The sequence below is a fragment of the Habropoda laboriosa genome, unplaced genomic scaffold (genome assembly GCF_001263275.1).
Source record: "Habropoda laboriosa isolate 0110345459 unplaced genomic scaffold, ASM126327v1 scaffold40, whole genome shotgun sequence".
NCBI classification, from domain to species: Eukaryota; Metazoa; Arthropoda; class Insecta; order Hymenoptera; family Apidae; genus Habropoda; species Habropoda laboriosa.
The window spans coordinates 7,477,485-7,490,114 of record NW_017100231.1 but is presented as its reverse complement, the minus strand read 5'-3'; the positions used below and the strand labels follow the sequence as shown (position 1 = coordinate 7,490,114).

The window sequence follows — 12,630 nt, the reverse complement described above, 5'->3', positions numbered from 1 at the left end:
TTTAAGGAATAATACATAGAACTATAATTCATACAATTAATACAACGACTTGTTTTAACGGTTATTTGAATATTTGTCAAACATAGTCAAGCATGCATTGATAATAAAATATTGATTCTAGAGTAATAAATTCACGTTTCAACAATGAGCACATGAGTACTTGTAAGGAGAGACACGTAGACATTTCTTAGGATTTATTGTATTACGCATGGTCGATTATGTTAATGCAGGCAACATTCGCGGTGACCGTGATTATCCTTTGCACCGTGAGCTTCACCGTACTGTAATTACTTCTCTTATTGTCTAGTCATATTTCAATTTTCTGGAAGATTCCTCGATAAATACAAAACTTCCATGAAAGAAAATTCTTTATTTTGATATTTAACATACAAAATATTTACAGATATTTAGCCTTAAGAGTCTTGCTAAAAGTAATTTTGATATTATTAGAAATTTTGTAGAACTTTGCAACAATGTTCAAGTAACGTAAAAAGTATAACCTACAATTATTTTGATCTACAAAATTGTGAAAATGTAATCACTTCTTAAATATTCTAAACTCTATCACATATTTAATATATGTATAATATATTCAAAACAATTCAGAACAATTCTACATAATCTGCAACTTCAATGTAAAATTAAAGAATTTTTCAACACTGACTTATTTTACCACTTCACATAATCAACAGCGTTTTCAATATTAGTTGGAAAATTTTTTAATATTACATTATTTTACTACGTTACATTCTAACTTATTCAAAGTAACCCGAAACCATTCTCAATATTAAACGTGCCAATCCTCATTAGGGTTTCCACGGCCTCCAATAAATCCAGGTAAAGTGGCCGCGAAAATTCGCCGGTAATCCAACCCGTGTAACAATCCAACCTCTCGACCGAAAAAGCAATAAAACCCCTTTTATACACTCAGGAATCCCCTGTTTGCTATTTATTTCGTATATCCTACCCTAGGAGTAGGGATAACCAAGAATATATTAAGAGATTCACAGGGGTTGACAAGTCATTTGCGACAGAGAATTCGTCGAAGTTTACGTTTTGTGTCTGTACCGATGCTAGAGCGAGTCATAGTTCACTTAACACACAGAAATGACGGCAACACTGTGACGAAACTGTTTACAAACACGCGTTCCAGGAGAATCGTCCGTTTAAGATTCGACGAATTATAAAATTTAACGCGTTCGAAATATTCAATTCTTTTTTTTTCCGTTTGTTAATTCGTGTGGTTTGTTGGTGATTTTTTAAATTGAACATGGCTATATCAGCGACGTGGATTAGGAATAATATGCTGCTCACATGTGACCAATACGTAAGTCATTATTAATTATTTTAAAAATGTTACGAGTGAAGATTTTCTTTTTTTTTTCAATTACGAGTGTAAAAAATATTTGGTATTTGATTAGAGAAGTGCTACGAAAGTATAAATTCGGTTCAGAAATTGGTAATAAACATAATAACGGTGGTATTAGTGAATATTTTTAGCAAGGTAGTGTACATTTAGTATTTTGATCTTGAGTAATATGGAACACGTACTTTTTTCAATGACATAATCAATGCAAAGTCACGCTAGTTTGCTAACGCTATTATATTTGCTCGACTAATTAACAGCTTAGGAAGTTGTATTATCGAAATGTGTGCAGAAGAAATGTATGTACGAAACACTTAGTACAGTTAGTAATATCGTACTCTATTTCTGTAAAGCGAAACTTTTAAGAGTCCTTATTTTCAACGATACAGAAATATGTTCAATTTTCAATTCTTTTCTTAGATAGTTAGTTATTAATATTTTTAAATTAGAAATAACGTTTAATTTTTAATGTTAATTAAGTGTTAATCGGTATAATTGTAACATTCAATGAATGACGTTTCAAGAGATCGAGTAAAATGACAAAAATGTAAATCTCTTCAGAAGCTTTCCATACCAGAATGGTACTTGAACAAACGTTCGAATCCACCAAAAATATTAAACGTCCAGCCGTTCGAGTCTCGACCGCCATCGTGGAAAAGTGTTTCTAGATATGACTACACATTAAATTCAACTTCTAATCTGTCAGGTAATTATTCAAAACTATTATTGATAAAACATTAATTTAAAAAATTCGAATCATCGATAAATTTCAAATATTTAAAAAATATATCGAATTATTGTTTCATAAAATATTTTATTAACAATATAAATAATTCAATAACAATTCCAAAAATAGAACGAAAGAACAACAACATTGCAGAAACGACGACAACTGTCGACAAATCTTCTCGCCTGCAGAAGTCTCCAGAAACTAGGCACAAAAGGTCACCATCAAAGTCTTCAACCAAGAAAGAAGCCTTCGACACGACGATCCCTCGTGTGAAGCTGTCAACGAACATCAGTAAAACGTTTCCTAAAGTCTCACCATCCAGAAAGATCCAGAATATAAACCTGGTCTTCCCACCAGGACCAAAACTTGACTTGAACAATTACAAAAATACTGAAGATTCCAAATACAACACATTTGTTTTAAAGAAGAAACCCACTGACACTGATAAGAAGATTAACAACAATTCCAGCAAGAATAATGCAACTTCAAAGAAGAGGAATGACAACCTCGAGATTTCAGATATTGTGACAACTCCATTACGAACACCAAACCTGAAGGCTAACTTTAAAATGAGGGCAGCATCTACACCAAAATTCTCTCCAGCTAATTTCTTCTCATCTACCATCATAGAGGAATCTCCAAAAATAAAGAAGATCCCTTCTGAGAGCATTCTGGAGAAGTCTTTCATCTTCGAAAGCAGTTCAAAGTCGAATCTGTCTGACAGCTTCATGGACAAGTCAGAAAGTGCACCAAAGCAACGAAAAATTTCTCAGAATCTCCTGGAGAAGACTTTCATCTTTGAAAACAGCTCTAGGATGGATCAATCTTGCCAGAGCTGTGACGAAACGCCAGCAAAGATAAACAAAACGAACTGGCTGCTGGAAAGGAACATCAGATTAATTGAGCCTCTATTATTTGAAAAAGATGATACAGCTCTTTCCCCACTAAAGTCTTCCTCTGTGGTCCGTGACATTGTGAAGAGGATAGAAGTTTCAAAAAACCCTTTGAATACACCAAAAAAGAATAGAATCAGTGTCCAAGATATTAAGAAGATAAATGTTGAACCTAATAATTTAGTTACCACGATTCAAGAAAGGAAATTTCAATTTGAGTCTATGTGTCCTCCTTTTCTTCTGCAACAAAAGCAGATGAACCAGAAGTCACTATCTCCATACACCAGATTCCTGAATTCTAAGAGAAAATCCACTGATTTGGAGAATGTAGTGAGGAGTAAGCAGCCTCCTAAGGAAAAAAGTGTCATTCAAGGACTCATAGAAACTCTGACAGCAAAACTGAGCAAATCTTGCCTGTCTCAGCAGAGTGAGTCTATGAAAATTAACCAGAACTTTGTGAAAAAAGTGGTAAATGCATTAGAGAAGGGTGACTCTTCAGGAATTGAAGATTTAACATTAACCAGGAAGACTTTTATGAATGAAGAGGACAGTTCCAGCGAATCTGAGATTAAATCCTGCACAACATCAGCCTCCCTAAAGGACACAGATAGCAGCACTGATTCTGAGCAGATATCTCCCAATCTAAGAAGTGATGAGGACAACACATTCAATGATGATACCTTGGAGATTAAACAGGTGTTGAAAGCTGACCAAAAAACTCTCCAGGATGATGATTCTGTTTACTGGATACCAGTATCCAGGTGCAAACTGCCAAGAACCAGTTCCCTCTTAAGCATGATGTCCAGATTGTCCAGCAATGGCCAATCTCCATGCGTAAGTCCAATTAGAAGCGAATATGAAGTGGACAATTCACCAAAGGCAGCTTGGGGAGCCACTTTTCAGAGAAACACTGGTTTAGCAAGGAAACTGTTCAGGATTGATGAAACTACAGTAATTGATTCAGGATATTCTGATAAATCCGAAAAATCTGGAGTCAGTTCTGGATCTTCAATAGTGGACAGTACCTGGTCTGAAGATACGCAGAACGATTCTGGATCAGAAATTGTAGCTGCAAGGATGAAGAGGTCCTCTAGGAGGAAGTCAATTATTGGACAAACCTATGTGTTTTAATGGCAAGGAAAAATATAAAATCACTGTTTTTTATGATCTAATATTGAAAGTGAGGAGTTTGTGAACTATTTAGCAATATGATTTGATGTAGCAAAAAATTTCGGATATTTGTAAGATGGCGGATATTCGAATGTGCTTCGATACTTCCGATGTGGCGCTGTTGTTCGTTAAGTAACAGAAGTACTATTTCTTTTGAATATTTTGTAAATACGATATTAAAGGTTATTGAATATTGTAACGATTGGAATGATCGAAGCAAAATATAGAATATTCAATATTTTTTTACTTTTTTACGTACGACCAATTGGCGGGAAATGATTTTCAAATTCTTAGCTCTTTGGTCTTTCGAATCTATTATGTTCATTGCGATTGTAGATTACGATTTAATGCGATGATACTTTGTGATACTATATAGATTCGCTCGTGATAATTGGTTCGAGTACAAATATCTTAGGCACGTCTTTGTATTTGCCCGCAAAATTTGAAACTTTCCTCTCGAACCTCTTAGGTAAATAGCTTAATTGTTTTAATTATTGTACTTTTAACTAATCAAGCCCTGTTATATCTATTTCGAACTGTACTGCCTCTGTTTGCAAAAAGAATTCTATCAAACGAGTTGTCAAAAGAATTGTCGTATATCAAACGAGTGTCTCGTTTGAACAATAATTTGTAATACAAATTTATGTACGGAAAATAGTACTATAAATTATACTATTAAATTATTAAGTTTCTTCGAGTTCTTTTGCAAGAAAAATGTAGGTATATTTCTGAACTCGAAATTTTTCGTAATATAGTTTCCAACTATTATTGTACATTAATTCTACTCTATGTTCAGAAGAAATTCGAAAAATTAAAAATGATAATCCAGCAATCGATATATTATTATCATGTATAGGTATTTTATAATTTTTTTTCTGACTAGAATAAAATGATGGTATGTGAATGATTCGTGTTTGAAGTATGAAGGAGGTTAGAATGGAAATTAATTGCTTTAATAGAGTAAGAATATACGTACGTGTTCGAGAAAACATGGTATTGTTCACTATGTGTACAATTCATGCATGTTTTTGATGGTTAATGTTCCTCTGGCGATTCAAACAAATGCCTAGACAGTAAGCAATGTTTTCTGAATGCTATTTAGAGATAAATAGTCACGGCCAGAGACTAGCTAATGAATATTGTAACGAGGGAAATAATTTATATTCTTGTACAAATAAAAGACAGTTGAAACAGTGAATAAATAAAAAAAGACGTTGAATATGAGCCAAAATTGATGTTTTTTTCTTTTACTTCATATAAGTAACAAATATTTCTTTTACATCTTATATTTTAATTATATTCATAAAATTTGCTAATTTTTTTTAAATACAACTAACGTGACAAGCAATTTTGCATTTGCAACAATCGAACGATCGCAAACTATTGTTAATGGACACATACGTCGAATTGTTAATTAACACTTGAAATTCTAGACAATTGACTATTTTTTATGGAGCTCGCGTACAACGACACGTGAATTTGTATGAATAATTAATTGCAAAATTTAGTTCCTCTGTCCTTGGTCCTAATAATACAAGTGTATTAAAACAGGTGAATTCACGTAAGGCTAAAAAAAAAAGAAAAGGAAAATATTTGTAAAAAATCAATTTATTATTTGGCCAACTGAATGGTAGACATGAAAATATAAATTGTAAGATTCGACATTTTATAATTCAAAAACAAACATTGAGGTTAACGGACAAACTGATTATTGAGACACCCTGTATAATATCACACAGAACACCATGAAAGATTGAGGGTACCATAAGAAGAAATGGAAAAAATTAATCCATCTCAAATGAAGTACACACTGACGTGTATTTCGAAGTACTCACCGGTGCTTGACCTCTACTGTATGTATATCAGTTGACAGAATAACAAACGACAACTTACTAACACCGTCATTACAGTCCCAAGTGTCGACATAAACGTGGAAATTCTGAAAGAAGTAACTGAAATCTATCAAATTATATAATACTTTTTATTAACTCATACTTAAAGATTAAAAGTTTAAGAGAGAGATGGCGCTAAGGTTAAGAAGTAATCGTTCGAAATCGACGTCGGACATTCTGGACGAAAACGTGAAAAACGAAGAAACATTGCGAGAAAATTCTATACTCGTTAATAACCAATACAGAACTTACACTTTTGAGGATTTAAAACAAGAGAGAAAATTTTTTACAAACGATTCGATTTGTAAAGGAAAGAAGCAACAATTGACGCAAAAATCACAAAACTTCGTGAAGAAATTAATTGCTTCTTTGGAAAAGAAGAACGAAGCTTGCAAAGCAGATGACGAATTTTTTACGAAATATTATAAAACAAACGATTACTCTAATCCGAACGCTGATTATTCTTTCAACAGAAAACACCAATTCTCTGAAGGAACAAGAAAAATCGAGAAAGAAACTTCATCCGTACGCATAGAAACAGATAAAGTATCTTTATCAAATGATAAAAAAAATCAAAATTTCAAATCTGATACATTTGTTAAAAATAAAGTTCTTGTATTTCCAAATATCGAAAGAAACGAGCAATTTTCAACGGAAAATAATAATTCGAAAGAATTAAAATTTGAAAATTTAGAAGAAAATAATTTAAAAATAAATAAACAAAATAAAAAGTATTACACAAGAAGTTGTATAGAATCTGATTTACAAAGAAACTTTGTCATTAATGGAAACAACGAAAGGAAGAAATTTCTCGATTCTTCTTGCTTCGACCCTAGTCAATCTCGAGTCGAACTTGAAAATCGAACAGACATCGTCGATTCTTATTTCTTGAAGAAAAATGATAATGGTAAAAAAAATACATTAGAAACAATATTTACGAATACGAGAGGAGACGAAAAGTCAAAAATGAGGATATTTAATAGTACTTCGAAAAAGAAACTCAAAAGAAATAAATCCTTCAAAGATTTCTTTGGATCTATGATAAAGTGGAAAAAATCAGAGAGAAAGGAGAGACCCCGATGTTTTATGTCATGTGACCACTTACTCGAAGAGTTAGAATCGTTTAGTTTCAAAAATAATAAAAAATTGACGAAAGCTTCTTCCTTTCCAACTGTTGTTATTCAAGATTTTGAAAAAAATTCCACACAGGTATAACAATTAAACATTTCTCCTTTAATTATACAAAGTGTTGTGCTTTTTGTCCAAATATAAATAATTCGATTCCATATTTTTTAACCCTCAGATAACGTTTGTTCGATATTTTAAAATCATCAATATTTTCTTGCAATAGTAACAAAATTTTTTATATCTTTTCTTCCCATAAAGAATATAGATAATTTTATAAAGTACAGAAAAATAACCTTAAGAGTTAGAATCGTCGATAAAAGTATTCATCTTAGTGCAATAATAATACTGTTATTGGTACCTGAATAAAATTTGCAGAACTTAGATCGTAAGGCGACAATTAGACCTATTTACGGTGGAAAACGAAACGAACAACATTTGGAAACATTCGCAAAGAAACAAGAGAATCGCAAATTCTTCGTGATGGATGAAAGCGTAGAAGATCTCGTGAAACCTTCTAATATTAAAAACATAGTGAAGCATCTTTCTCAATTTTCACAAAAATCAGGAATTAATCATCACTTCAACGAAAAAAACGAACAATTTATTCAAAAACATTATTGACGACACGAAAAGAAGATAATGCATTTAGTAAACATTGTGACTTATGATAAACGAAACTCATTCGTACGGTATTAAAAAAGAAAACATCTTTCTAAATAAAAACAATCGACTTCTATACGATTTTGTAAAAGAAATGGTAAATTTAATTTACCAACACTGAATTCTTGTTGTATACATACGAACATTTCAGTTAAGTGAACAATGTAATCTTATTTTCTGGTACGCAGTAATTCTTCGAATGACCATTTTGTTTTACTACCCAATTATTTTTTTAATAAACTTAAAATATAATTTCTTCTTTATGCAAAAACTAGGGTACTACCTTTTTCGAAAAACCGTAGTTCTAATATTTTAGTATTTTTTATCAAATGTAAAAGAGTATGTAGTATAAAAATGTTTATAAAATCGATGAAATTGAAAAGAAATGGAGTAGGTCAATTATGAAAACGGTAGATTGAGAACCGCTGTTTGACGCAGGTATTTCAGTTAAGAAGTCCCTCTATGTAAAAACGTTCGATGCTCCAATAAATATATCTGGTGTGTTGAATACGATGAGCCGTGTGTATATGTCAAAATTCATCGCATTTTACCACGATTCAAGTGTCATCTGTGAGTAATCGCTATTGCGGCTTGTCGAATTACGCACAAGATTTTCACAGACTATGCAGGAATTCCCTTACGTGCTGTCAGAGTATGAGGAAATAAATCCTCTCCTTTATAAGCCTATAAATTCGACTCAACGTATCAAGGTATTTCTCTAAAACCAGAAAATGATTCTTATACAACAATAACACATTGTATGACACGTTATTTCTTATCAGAATATTTATAATGTTTTTATTGATTAAGCTTCTGTCATCTCACATACACCTATTTAATTATTGTTTTATAATGTTCGTGGTATTATACTGAATTACTATTTGAAATCGCTCCAATCCGTTCGTGTATGATAAATTTTGAATGTCATAAAATATCTATTTAAAAGGATTAAATTTTATTTCAGGATCAAGTATACTGGGTTAAATTATTTGTAGTGAAATTTAGTGTATATATTGTGCATCATATTTTAAATACAATAAAAAGTTATCACAGTAAATACTCATTTGTAATGTATTATAATCATTTCACAATATTTGAATTCAAGCATTGTCTACTAACGAAAAGTAAAAATATTTATTTGCATCTTTTTTTAATATTATGTTGAATTTTAACTGTAGTAAATATTATTCTGATAAATAATAATGTGCAAAGAACTTAATTAACAGTTGTTTCATTATTCTTTTACAGTATACATGTTTCAATACATCTGTCAACTATATTGTGTTGGGTTCAACCAGTGGCAGCATTTATCTGTTCTCAAGGAAACCATGCTCCTTCATACAGTTAATACCCTTATCGGTACAAAAATTTTTCTTAATGTACTACAATAAGAGATTAATTAATTCATATTAAATTAATGGAAAAATCATTTAGAAAAAATTTTAATTACCTTTCCAATAATAGCAAGGGGCAGTCTCTCGTGTTCTCATATCACCTGATGAGAAAACAATTGCCCTGACAACAACTCGTGGAGCTGTTTGTTTGGTAGCTTTAAAACCAACACCAAAATTAATAGCCACATCAACAGAACATATTCATGAACAAATTAACTGTCTTTGTTGGAATGATAATAGTTCTGAAATATATATTGGAGATGATAATGGCATAATTTCTGTTATGGTGTTGTCTATTTTTACGGTAAGATATTATCTTAATGTTTGAAACACTTCTAGAATAGATTTTTGTTATACTTTGCATTTTCTATGGACATGTAAAAATTAAAAAATTGAATTTTTCAGGTTAATAGCATGTTTCAAGCACCAGCAAGTACATTAATGAATTTAGATTCAGCCATTGTGCAACTTTGCTTTTCCTCACCTTTATTGTTAGTTTCAACACTAACTCGTTGTTATATATGTGATACAGTACAAGAACAATATAAACAAATAGGAAATAAAGCGCGGAATGGAGAATTTGGTGCTTGTTTTTATAAAACGAATCTTACGGAAAATAAGTATACCTTGGTTACCCAGAAGGAAGAAAAGTTAGTCAGTAGACAAGGTTCTTTTAATTTCATTCCAGAGGGTAACAGTAAAGTACAAGAAGAGAATTTTCCTCAAATCTTCTGTGCTCGACCGGGTTCTAGACTTTGGGAGGTGTCTGCAAATGGAATAGTGATAAAAACTCACCAATTCAAAGAAGCACTAGCTATGCCACCTGTAGCAATATGTAGACCAAACGATAGAAAATCTATTTATCATAAGCAGACAGAACAAACATGGCAGCCCCAGTCTATTAACTTTTCTCATTTATTTGTTGTTGCAGAAAAATATTTATTTTCATATACTTCCACGGGTCTGTATATAATCGATCCTGCTATCGCAACTGTGGTATTATGGAATAACGAATTCTCAAACATAAACTTGGCAGAGACTATAGAGAACAAAATATATTTAATGACCTCTGATGGAGAATTCCATTGTTTGTCTCTGTCTTTTTTAGATTCTCTAATATTACGATTATACAATAAGAAGAAATATAATGAATGTTTAGAGATATGTCTCCTGTACAAAGTACAACTAAAAAAATTAGTAAACAATACTGAGATTAACAATATTTGTGATATAGAAAACAAATTACCACTAGTTAGAGATGATGAATTGCCAACATTATTACATCCTCTAGTAATTCTGCTGGAATCTAATACTAAGATAGTTCCAAAAAAATTGGAATCCGGTATTGTAGTTGTAAATGATGGAAATTCAGATCTTAAAAACGAGGAACATTTTAGGCGTAACTCCGTGCCTCATTGTTCTTTGCAAAACAAGGAAAGTCTTAGTGAAACTGAATTAAAAATAGAGAGTAAAAGAGAAAGTAATTTAGTGACTGATTCCATGAATAAAATGAGAAAAAGTAAAGATACGAATTGCAACACTACAGAAGAAACATATGAAAGTAAGCATGCAGAAGTGTCAGAGACGAAAGAAGAAGTGAATTCAAGCAAGACAATAACACAAAGAATACAAGCAGATTTGGAAGTTATATATGCGTTAGTTGATAATATTAGGCCTTCGATGGATGAAGATGAATTAGAAAAAATAATTTTAGATGTAGATTGGAAAATGGATGTTATCAAAGATTCGTACGAAACATTAACCGAGTTAACTAGTTTCATGTATGAAGTATTGAGAAGCGTAGAATTATATTATTTTAATGCCCTACTTGAAAATATTTCGATGCAATTGATACAGTCAACGGATAACGAGAATATCATAAAACAAATAATGAAAGCTTTCATTAATATAAATGCACAAAGCTACGGAAGGTGTACCTGTAAAGATTATAGATGAAGATTTGGAACAGTACATAAATTTATGTAACAAAGTACCTTACATGTGGCGAGAATATTTGCCACTGTACACAGAACAGCGTCGCGAAGTGACGAACGAGATAGTACGTCAATGCCTTCAAATTAGAGATGACGTTGTGCTTTCCATTCTGTTACCTTCATTAGATAGACAAAACTGGAATTTTGTAGCAACATATGCGAAAGAAATACAAGATGAACAATGTCTGTTTTGTGAAAAGTCTATGAAAAGGGGAAACAATGAAGCATTGCTAAATTGGACTGCTGTGATATATGAAATTGTAAAGAAAGAGGGACCTGACATTGCCATGACATACTTAGTCAAGTTGGAGAAAGCTCTCCCGAATGTTCCAATCGATAGAAAGTGAGTTTTATCTTACACGATGCTTAATCTGGAATCAGGTAATAAATATTAAATACATATACATATTTACATTGATCTTAATTTGTTGCAGTATATTTCAGTCATTGATATTTACAAAACTTTTATATCAACATGGAATGAAGTGTGCTATTAACTTTAATAGTAGTAATCTAGAGTCATCCGAACATAACACAATGTGTTCGACAAAGGTATTTAACATTTTAAATAATTTTATGGAGAAAAAAAAATTGTATAAATACTGTTTTTTTTTTTTTTTTTTTTTTTTTACAGATTAGAGATCAATTGGTAGAAGTTCTTGAAAAAGATTTAAATAAGCCAATTAATAGAAATATCTTTGGAAACGGACCTCATCATTGGGGAATACATTATCAGAATAAATTATCTACATGTCCCTGTTGCACCTTGACCCTTCAAACGCCAGTTCTGTTAGGTAACAATGGGATCGCAATATTTAGCTGCGGCCACGCTTACCACGTAAATTGTATGATAGAAAAGAAACTTACTGGCTGTAATCTCCATTCTTAATTGTACATGCAGAACAAACAATAAATATCGTAAAAGAAGATAATATTAACGTATAAGCGTAGCTTTGGTTATAAAAAATATTGTTGAAGTAAAAGTTGCGCGTCATACATCTAGTCTTTAAAAAATTCTTCGTACGTTCACATGTAGACATTCATACAAATTTATTGTCCAAATACAAATTTTTATCACAGACAAATCTCACGGTTTAACAATGAAATTTAAGTAAACTTAAAAGATAAATTCTTCAATTTTTTGACACATAATATGTCTGATTAAGATGTAAAAGTTTTGTCAAATACAACTTTTTTTGTTCTGTGAAACCAGTACTAAAATTTACAATAGAAACTAATGTATGTGTGTATAAGAAGTACATAACGTGAATAAAAATTAAGCTTAAAAAGTTTTCACATAGTGAATGAAATACAATTTTTTTTTGTTTTAATTAATCGGTAAAATATTTGAAATAGATAATAATAAATTACGAAATTAAAATAATTCTATGAAACAAATAATT

The 12,630-nt window shown here is 31.4% G+C and overlaps 3 protein-coding genes across 3 annotated transcripts; all 3 read left to right on the top strand.

Moving 5' to 3' along the window:
• Positions 1–1,270: 1,270 nt before the first annotated feature.
• On the top strand, positions 1,271–4,120 carry LOC108571499. The gene is made up of 3 exons (XM_017933555.1): positions 1,271–1,327; positions 1,928–2,072; positions 2,223–4,120. The coding sequence occupies exons 1-3, from the start codon at positions 1,271–1,273 to the stop codon at positions 4,118–4,120; spliced, it is 2,100 nt and encodes a 699-aa protein (XP_017789044.1).
• Positions 4,121–6,180: 2,060 nt separating this feature from the next.
• Positions 6,181–7,800, top strand: LOC108571498. Its single transcript, XM_017933554.1, has 3 exons — positions 6,181–6,191; positions 6,687–7,260; positions 7,555–7,800. The coding sequence occupies exons 1-3, from the start codon at positions 6,181–6,183 to the stop codon at positions 7,798–7,800; spliced, it is 831 nt and encodes a 276-aa protein (XP_017789043.1).
• Positions 7,801–8,411: 611 nt separating this feature from the next.
• Positions 8,412–12,281, top strand: LOC108571558 (Hermansky-Pudlak syndrome 5 protein homolog). The gene is given in 7 exon segments (XM_017933626.1): positions 8,412–8,549; positions 9,088–9,198; positions 9,304–9,537; positions 9,639–11,174; positions 11,176–11,570; positions 11,662–11,779; positions 11,862–12,281. Coding segments are annotated over 7 exon segments (2,736 nt in total). The 5' UTR covers positions 8,412–8,462; the 3' UTR covers positions 12,117–12,281.
• The last annotated feature ends 349 nt before the right edge of the window (positions 12,282–12,630 follow it).

Excerpts from the sequence above, each read along its gene's own strand:
- LOC108571499 (XM_017933555.1), top strand. The coding sequence starts at position 1,271 with ATGGCTATATCAGCGACGTGGATTAGGAATAATATGCTGCTCACATGT. Across the intron at positions 1,328-1,927 it reads TGCTCACATGTGACCAATAC|AAGCTTTCCATACCAGAATG; the intron begins GTAAGTCATTAT and ends AAATCTCTTCAG. Across the intron at positions 2,073-2,222 it reads TTCAACTTCTAATCTGTCAG|AACGAAAGAACAACAACATT; the intron begins GTAATTATTCAA and ends TTCCAAAAATAG.
- LOC108571498 (XM_017933554.1), top strand. Across the intron at positions 7,261-7,554 it reads TTGAAAAAAATTCCACACAG|AACTTAGATCGTAAGGCGAC; the intron begins GTATAACAATTA and ends TAAAATTTGCAG.